Raw genomic sequence first — 10,217 nt, 5'->3', positions numbered from 1 at the left:
TTTTTATAGCCGTTGGGTAAGTATCTTCATAGGAAGGGATAAAGATATCATGCTCCTTTGCGATTGCTCTCGGAGTCATCACGGATTACACGATATTTTTTTGCAGAACTTACATTGTTATGTGAAAACCGCAGCCGACATTTGTGCCTGTTTGCTTGCGGTGGACATAAATTATAACTTTAGCCAATAATTCTTAGTACATAGCATTTATGTATATAAAATGCCATGAATGCACAGCATGTGGTGTTTGAATGTAGTTTTGTCCATGTTATTTCTCTTCGAATTCCAATTTTTCCATCAAAATTTATTGACTGACTAAAGATTAAAATCTCTTAGGGAAGGAATAAAATACACGATCATCGTTAATCTTTGGTAGGATAACTTTTTTTACTAAGCCCAAACGTTTTTGAAGTCGCTTAAAATGTTTGAGTTTTTTGTTAATTTTATGTAAATAAAGTGCAATTTATGAAACCTGGAAAAGTTTATTTATTTATTATATACTGTGCATAAAACTTGCATGAATGTATTTTAAAGAGCATATTATCTGAAGCGAATTTTCAGTATTTTCTGGTGATATATCTTTAGAAGTATAAATATATACCTGTGTGCGCCCCTGGAATGAACTATATTTTTTAAGAAAATAATTGAATCTAAATAATATGAAAATATATAGTCAAAACTTGTTAATATGAAGAGACTTGAAATTTTATTTTATCAAAAAAATGACTTTTTTGTGATGAATTTAATTAAATATATAATAAGCATATTATATATTAGCATATTATAATTATAAATTAAATTGCAGTTATGTATTGACCAAAAATTTTCTTCTTCCGCACAGATTTTTTTAGAACATAACGAACATATTTTTGCAATTAGCTATACCAAGTATAAAAAAAAACGAATTTTCGGCACACGCCAGTATAAATTTTTGTTTAAAATTAAACTAATTTTTATATATGTAAACCATCTAAAGACTGGTTTTTACTACGTCAAATTCAATGGCAATTTGTCGTCAAATAAGTGAAAACACATTGTCAAATGAGACTTAGATTAAAATAAATAGATAAAATCAACCATCTCGTCCGTTTTTGGCTAATAATATAGTAGGTAAAATAAGAGATAGAGTTGCGTCAAAATATGTCGTCATATTTTGTCGTCAAAATATGACATAGTGAAAACCTGACTTTATAGGGCTTCAAGGTTTTCAATTTAAAACGATCAATTTTCATTCATAAAATAGTTAAAATGGTATAATTTTTAAAAATAGTATGGAATTAAACTGAGCGATACTTATGTAAAACTATTATGTTTGTTTGCATACTGACTATTGCTACCTTTAAATGTATGTATTTTCTAATTTTGTTTTCATTCTTTACAGTTTCTTCAACTCGCCATTAAAGTATTACAACAAAGCAAAAATAATTTCCTTAATCCTCACGCTGCATCATATTTTTAAAGTATGCAAAAATATCTTCTCAACAGTAAACAATTCTCTGGTAAAGAACATTCAGCCAAAAACAATGCCATAAAAAATGGTCTAAGTACGGCAAGTATGCAAATTTTAAAAAGCAGTAAATCTCGAAACTCTACCATAATATTTACTGCTCTATAAATTCACGCATAAACATAAAAATAGCAAATCTATCAAGTCCTGCAATTGAACTCTAACGCAAAGGCAACTACAACTCTAAATATTGCTCAGTATATTTCGTACGACGCCAACATGTCCTGTCAAGCATCTACTCCTTTGTGGCTTCTCCTCATCGCTTTGGTTTGCATCCTCAACAGCCAGTGCACGCTCTCTTCGCGTGCACGTACCAGTCCGTCGACAATGGGACGAAAAATCGAAGAAGAAAATGGTAAGTGGAGAAAATACTAATCAAATTATATCTTTAATGAGCTAAATTTTCCACTAAGTAGAATTTACAAAATTACTTTATTTGTTTTCATTTATTTCTACTTATCTATATATTGTTGCTTAGATATTTTGTGACATACACAGAAAATCCATCTTTATCAACGTACTTCGCTGCACTTAGATACACCTCAAAATAATATTGAAGTATGAAGTAATGAAGTAATCGATTATAATCGATAATCCTATCTGTTATATACAAAAATTAGTTATTTTAAGTTTTCATAACCACATCACGCACGAGAAGCTCAGTGGATGTGTTTAATTCTTTTTTGCATTCTAATCGAAGCTTTCTATATATTTGTGGTAAAAAATGCTGAAATAAAGGGTTGCCAGATATTTGAAAATTTACAATTATTTACAGTGTAATAAAACATTAAAGTTTCTTCATCAAAACTAAAAGCGTTGAAGATATTTAAAAATATATTTTGCCATCTTTTATAAGCTTTGGACTAACACGATTTTAAATAGGGTTGTCTTTTAACTAAGATGAGGTATGTAATTATGTAAGTTAAGTTAAATTGTCCAAAATTTGTTTTTGTACGACGATATATCGCACTCATTTTAATTTCTTCGATAGGTGCCAACTCTATCCAGAAATGTTAAGGGGTTAAAAATTTATTTTAACACCTTTTGTTTGAAATTCATACTTGACTTAACTGCATGTAGCATTATTTAAAAAAAATATTATAGGAAATGGAAAGCCTCTCCAAAAATATATGTGAATTAAAGTATGTATTTTCAAAAAGCTTTGCTGGGAGTGCATAAGCCTACCATTTGATACCCATATTTTGGTATTAAATAAGCTTTAATTTTTAGTAATCGTTGTTGTACTCTTAAGAAAGGTGGCAACCCTTCGAACGCTTTTAATTATGATGGAGAAACATAATTATTTTGTTGAGCCTTAAAATAATTTTAAACTTTCAATTATCTGGCAGCCCCATTTCTCAAAATTTTTTACCACATACCCACAGAAATAATCGAACAGAATACAAAAAATAAACACATCCTTTGAGCTGTATATGTATTCGATCAAAATATATTTATTTTTAACGATTTTATAGCAATTCTACGAAAGATTTATTTTCCCATGTAAAATGCATGGAAAACTTCAAAGCCCCAACAGCATGGGTAAATATTAATCGATTTCAAATAAAAATAAATCTTCTCTGCAGGGAAACCGTGAACTAGTGCATCGGAGAGAGACCTATATCTAAGGTGACGAAGTTAGAACTGGTTCGGAATTATAGAAAAAGGAGTGCAGAATGAATTAGATCTTATATGTCGAATTTAGAAGTAGTTCGGAACTATCGAAAAAGTGGTGCAGTGGGGGGCTTGCTTACTTCACATAGATATGTGTTTGATGGCTTTTTCGTTCAAAAACGCTTCCATTCTGCACTTCACAGAAGCTTTTTCATAGCTTGGTAATACAAAACAAAGACAAAAAAAGTATGTAAACGTACATTTGTTACAATCACGGTAATAGCGCACTTTAGCTTGACCAGGTCAAATATTGATGAAACAATTCGAGAGTGGTATCAATCGACGCGTCTTAATGCCAATAATAATAATTCTTTTTATTAATTTAAGTCTTATTCGCAAAAAACGCTTGCACTCTTCCCACTTTGTTTTGATCCATTTCATGCAAATAAATGGAATAAATGAACACAGCTTTATTTATTATCTTTTTTACATTTGTGATGTATTAAGTGAAGCGTTTGCACAAAATTGTTTATTTAATTGCAATATATCTGTGTTGGAAATCCCTTAGATTAATCCTTTGAAACCAATGTAAGTAAGATGGAGGAAAACTGGTACTGTCACTCTATCATATGCAATTTGTATTTCAACTTTAAAAACACCTAGATTAAGAACAAGAAATATACTGTAATGTGGAAGGATTTTCCGTCATCCCTTGTCAAATTTGGTTTGGAGATTTGACAAGGGATGACGGAAAATCGTTCCAATTACATCACACTCCTACCCTGTCGGAAACACCAACAACGAAAACGAGAACAAGAAGTATACTTTTACAAAAGGGGACGCAAAAAGGAGAGTTTCATTTAATTGACTTTTATTTCTCAAAGGTGAGGTGAGAGATATTTATGTGAATAAACTCGTTTTTGACCTAGAGAAGTGGTTTTAAAGGCCGGTCCACATAGAACTTTCGAGTTGGCTAATTTTGAAGACATTAATTGCTCCGTACATCCATAGTAGCTCGAGGTGTTGTAGGGCAAAAATCGCTTATAGCACACGGCGATATTTGATTGAATTTTTGGTCATTAGATTTCCCAAGCTATTGAGCGAGAATGTGCTTAACCCCACAACACGGCCTTATCATATAAATTCATAGGATTCCTCTAGGAGACAGAGCCCACGTTTACCAAATAACTATTTATATTGCCATGATGCTTTTAGGACTTTGGGTGTGAGATTATGAACCCTGTATAAGCTTTTCTGGTGGAAATCAAGCTAGCTATATTTATAGTTTACTACAAGAAAACTGCATGGCTGATTAGTTGTTAAGATAGTTTATACTGTAAGGGAAAATATGTATATATGTATTTAGATCCCTTTTTAAATCTGTGCTTTTAAGTTGGCAGAGGCGATAATTATAAAACTTGAGATGAATCTTGGCCAGGAACTGCCCTATGCTTTTAACATTTAACATTAATTTTATGCCTATTCAGAAACTTTCAAGAGGTTATGCAACACAAATAACTTCAGTTCCTAACCAGACAAAAGGAATTTTTGTGAAGGCAACTTTTCAATCTGTTTTCTCAGTTGCCGCTCTAATTTTCTCTATTCTCAAGATGTTACCTTGTAATCAATAGAACCGAATTAGGGGAAAAATTGGACAAACTTTCACTCATTTTCGGCCGTTCTTTAACAGTCATTCATTAATTTGCCCCTTACGCCCGTACAAAACACATCTGCAGCCGTTTTTTTTTGCTGAAATGCAATTTAATAAAACTTGTGTAGGATAAGTTGAACATATGGCAGAGTGCAATTTATCCAAGAAGTTAAAGTCATCAACTTATTTTAATTGGTGGTTACACAACCAAACTAGACTAATCATACACGAGCACCGCTCAGATGGAATGAATTAAGGGCAGAGAGTGAAGAAACACAATGTGATGAGTGAAGAATGACAAACAAAGGAAAATTCTTGAAACTTTCGCTGCTGTTGTGGCACGAAGAGTTTCGATGTGGGTTATGTTACGCAAAAGCAGGGCATAGAAAACCGCAAAGCAGTATGCCGAAAGCATGGCAATGCATCGACATAATACAAGCTCAGGCTGCGAAGCCGAAAAGTTTCGCCTAAATAAAGTCAAATACAAGGTACATAAAATAGATGTGTGGTGTGGGTGAATGAAGTTTGACACAGGAGGAAGAAGGCTGAAATGTTTAAAGTGAAATTTGATAGAATTAAGACTAAATTGCCTGCTATGTGCTAGTCATTGGAAGTAGTAGGGGGTACGTCCTACCCAGTGGTTGCGCCGTAGTATAGTCAGACAATGGATTAAAATGCAGGATAAATCGAGGAGTATTTGCACCAAAAAATTTACGAGTTAATGGCTTAAGTGAGTTAAAAGTAATAATTGCACACAAAAAGCGCAAAACTTTATGCGAAGGTTGTGCAAAAGAAAATTTCGAAGTCTTTCTTTAAACAAATATGCAGTGCGCTTTTGAAAGCTTTGGATGTGGAAATCAGTTAGTCGACCGAAAATTAACCAACCGAAAGCGGTCAAAATCGCTATTGATTGAAAAATGCAAAGAAACCAAAATTTGCTATGCACAACCAATAAAATGTGGAAGCCGATGAAGTGAGACAAATGAAAAGAAAGAGAGAAGGATCACAGGCGACAGGATTTGGTATTCTTTAGTCCAAGGCAAAGTTTTAGTGCGCGTGCTTGGAGTTAATGCATAGCAAATTAATAAAAACCTCCTACTGTGGGGTTTGAGCCGTGAATTATTGCCAAAAGACGTTAGGAAGACGAAAAAAGAGTGGGAATGAAAATAAAGGTGTGTAAAACTGACCAAACTGCGATAGCCAAGAAAAAATCGTGCTAAATTTTTAAGCAATGAACTAAAGTATGAGGAAAACGTACCGCATTGGCGAATATTGTGGAAACAAAAAAATTTTAAGGCATAGAGAAGAGCCATTAAAGCAAAAAAAAATAAAAACAAATATGTACAAAATGCGAAAGAACTTTGATAAACAAGAAAATGGCAAACTTTGGACAAACTATACAAAAATGCTGGCAAAAGTTGCCAATTTCCTTAGCGTCGTAGTTTACTCTATTCATTGTTGTTGCTCTCTTTTTTTTTGTCTTCACTAGATATTAAGCTCCTTTTGTTATTTGTTGCCACCAGTACTTTCACAAACAGTAGCCGTGGATGGAGCTCACTAAAGCTAGTTGGAAGTTTTGAACTTGAAACTAGAATTTTTTACCTTATTAGTTTACTTTGGTTTGGAATTTGCCCCACAACGGTGTACAGCAAACACACCCACTGACTTAGCTTTTTGAAGAAAAGCTGCTGTACGTCACCAAGTTGATCTTTTTCTTTATTTATTATCATCCAAGTGCGAGGAGTGTTGAGAAAAAAAATCAATAGAAATAACTTCAAGAGCGGACTGTAACCAAGCAAGTGGGGCAAATTTGCACTGCTGAATGCCGCCTTTTCTCCTTTTCTCAAGCTAAATACTTGAGTCATGTCTTCATAGTTCAGCCAAAAGTGCCCTTCAAGCTTCCACAGGACCTTATTTAGAAAATAAATATAAGAAAAGCAACAACAAAAAAAAAACTTAGCACTTAGCTCGTTATTGATATTTTGGTGCGAACTTTCTGTGTAGCTGCGTTTTTTTTTGGCTACTGGCACTCTAACTCGAGGCTTCTTTTCTTCTTCTTGTGGAACGTTTACATCTATAGCAACGTTGTTTAATAACTGACTTTGCCATCAATGAAATCGTCAGCCAGCCAGCGACTTCATGTGCCAGTTAAGCAAAGTGGTCAACATGACACTATCAGCAAACGTCTCATTATTATTTCAAGAACATATTCAACATGGCAGTAGGAAAAATCCAATATTTAGTTCAAGCACGTATTCCGCAAAACTTTAAATTCAACATTTTGGCTGTTTGAAGCAAAGCCAAATCATTGATTGATCAAAAAATTATGATAATAGGTCTTTCTTTGTGGGCGTTCTTTTCATTGGCAACTAAACTGCCAAAAATTTTAAGCTATTCACGATATTAATTAGATAAAAAATCAGTACTCGATTCAAAAGCATCGATACCAAAATTACTTGGTAGCGGACAAAATTTATCGAGTATGTACTTGTATTTACTAGTATCTCTTATCCCTAAATATCGCACGTTTAACAATACGGAGAGTCAGCTCAGAATTCACGTTTTTGAGATGGTATCATACAATTAATAAGCTAGATAAGGAATAGGTTGAGTCTAACAGAAAATTAAAGTCAAACAAAATGGCGAATATATATATGTTTCCATCTGTTTTTTTTTTGTATAAAAACTGTATGAGTTGATCTTATTTTGATTATGTTTTCCCACAAAGCCAAAATTTTGAATTAATCCTCTTTATTATGAAACGCACGATATCTTACTGCAGCTATGGGAGCCCCTTTTGAAGTCGGTGATTTCGAAATCTAAAAAAAAAAAAAAATGATTAACCTCACTTTTATTTTCTTTATAAACATCAGTTTAGCTACTTGAGTATGTGCATATGAAAGTTGTGCATCCTGTTGATTTTTGTTTTTAATTTATTCAGAATATTATTTTATTAAGTATTTAATATTGTAACTTTGCTTATTGAGTTACTTATTTGTTTCTTCCTTTCTTTTTCTGTATATTTTCAGTTCTATATCTTATGGAAGGTAATTTTCCCGGAGTTTTTATATTTATTCATAATATGCACGCGCGCACGCCTTTTGTATGTACATAAATGTATGCATGTATGTTAGAGTATTTATTTGTTTAAGTCGTTAGCAAAGCTCTTGACAATTGTGAAGTTATTGCAACTTAGGTGGATTTCTCGCCTTCTTACCGTTGACAAACCAATTTTCTAAGCCTAATGCAATCAAATCAGATGACGACAGAAACGGTTCTTCGTAACGGAGGAAAACCAAAGATTGCAATGTAAAGAGGAACGGGCATACTTTGAATATTTTAAATCCCTAAAAATCAAGCGAAAATTTGCTCAAGTACCGAAAAGCGAAATAGTGAAAGAGCGAAAAGGTTTGTGTTAGAAATGTGAGAGTTCCACGCAGAGACAAAAAGACACAACACGTTTGGTAGCAATTCAAACCGGAAGGCAGTACATGTTTATTCAACAAAAGTTATACATATAAAATATGGGAAGGGTTGCATTTAATGGTATAAATGGTCGTTCTATTTTACACTTCAATAGTTCGCGAATTAGGTACAATCCACATTTAGGTATCCTAGATACATACATACCGACGGTACTTTGGCAAAGCCTCATATCTCAAAGCACTCTTTAACTAACCTTTTTAACAATTAACTCTCTATTAATAACAAAAAAATAATGTTTAATAACTTTTCCTCTGAGTATTACAGGTTTTGTACTTTTTGGTTATTAAGTATACTAGTAATAACCCCCGATGCAGATACTAAGTATTTAAACTTAAGTAAAAAATAAAACGTGATCTTCATGAATATACCTCAGTATTTAGCTCAAAATTTATTTAAAGAACTTCGCGAAAGCCAACAATTAATCTTGTATTGCTAGAAGCCTGGTAACCCAAGATTATTGCAATTGTAGCTTGCACTTTAATTTGATATATAACTCAATTCTATAGCTACTCCAGATCGCGCTAACTAAGTCGTATGACTGAGCAATTATATATAGATTATATAAAGAATCACAATAATTTGTACGAAAAATGAAATATCTAAAGCGCTGCTGACGCAGAACCGAAATTTTTAGTAACAAAACAACCAATACAACCAGGACATCGAAGGGGCAATCCGNGCTGTTTTTGGACCGCCCTAATGTGCATACATATTAAGATATAAAGTATCTACATAATATGTACGAAAAATGAAATATCTAAAGCGCTGCTAACGCAGAACCGAAATTTTTAGTAACAAAAAAACCAATACAACCAGGACATCGAAGGGGCAATCCGCATTGAAAGTTTAAGCAGCAAAAAGCGTAAGCTGAAAGGGACTCGTTTTATTACATACTTTGCGCAAAAAAAAGTGTATCGGTTGTCACGTGAGGCCTTTGCCTCAATCCATGTGTGCGCGGCAGCGTTGGGAGGTGATTGCAATGTGCAGCGCACAACCTTTTGCCGTTAACTCAAGTTTAGGCGAAGCTTTTTGCTTCCTCAAATTCCTAGCGTTTATGTTATCGAGCAGAAGTCAACAAGCCAGAAAAGTTAAAGCCGGCTCAGGCATATCCAATTTTTGCGGCGCACGAAAACATTTTTTATGCTCATGCAGCAGGATTTATTTTACACTGGATTGCTTGAATTTATGTATTTGCACCGATATTTTTACATACATTTTCGGCATTTTTTTATTTCAGAGCGGTGTGACCGGTGAACCGAAGCAAATTGAAAATGCGCATGAAAAAGTGCATACTGTGTTGGAGTACGTGGCGTATGAGTGACGTGTGTACGGTATTTAGGGATGGTGAGCTTTTGCAAGTATTCCACTTTTGAAAGTTTTACATAAACTTGCACTGTTCCTCGACACCACCTCTTATTAACTTTTCAAGGAAGGGTTAAAGGGCCTTTGAAGAAAAAAACATGTTTCTTATTTCTTTCAAGCGGAGTCTTTTTCGGTTTTTTGGTACAATTCCAGGAAATTTTAATTAAGCAAATTTACGTATGCATATGTATATAGTTTTTCCCCCTTATTATGAAAAGGCAGCTGTGAATTTTAAACGAAAAAAAAATAAAAAAAAAATTATGTTTAAAGTAAACAACATACCGACAAAGGCAACAAATTGTATGTATATGTTTTAGTTAGTTTGAAACAAACACTATATGGTTTTTTTTTATCAATATTGTGTTTTTTATTAAATTAAATAAGTTTTTAGTTTTTCACATATCTTTACATTGAAAGATGTACGAAGTTGGCAAATTTGACTTAATATATGTATAGGTGAACAAAACGAAAGCACTGTTGTGTTTGTTTATTTTTTTGAGAGGATTGGAATATTAACTGATATACCTAATTGACAAGAAAGCAGTGATAAATAGCAGCAATGTAATCCTAATACACATACTTATAGTAATTAAATAC

The 10,217-nt window shown here is 33.2% G+C and overlaps 1 protein-coding gene across 1 annotated transcript in view; it reads left to right on the top strand.

Moving 5' to 3' along the window:
• Positions 1 to 1,384: 1,384 nt before the first annotated feature.
• LOC108365409 (uncharacterized) overlaps positions 1,385 to 10,217 on the top strand; it is a gene marked incomplete at its 3' end in the record, with an annotated part of 90,094 nt that continues 81,261 nt past the window's right edge. The window contains exons 1-2 of the mRNA XM_017619423.1: positions 1,385 to 1,862; positions 7,802 to 7,819. Coding sequence (XP_017474912.1) covers positions 1,727 to 1,862; positions 7,802 to 7,819 — 154 coding nt within the window. The remainder of the gene's footprint in view (positions 1,863 to 7,801; positions 7,820 to 10,217) is intronic.

The sequence above is a fragment of the Rhagoletis zephyria genome, unplaced genomic scaffold, assembly GCF_001687245.7.
Source record: "Rhagoletis zephyria isolate East Lansing unplaced genomic scaffold, Rhagoletis_zephyria_1.1 Rzeph_scaffold_01863, whole genome shotgun sequence".
NCBI lineage: Eukaryota > Metazoa > Arthropoda > Insecta > Diptera > Tephritidae > Rhagoletis > Rhagoletis zephyria.
This window is presented reverse-complemented; position numbering and strand designations above follow the sequence as displayed.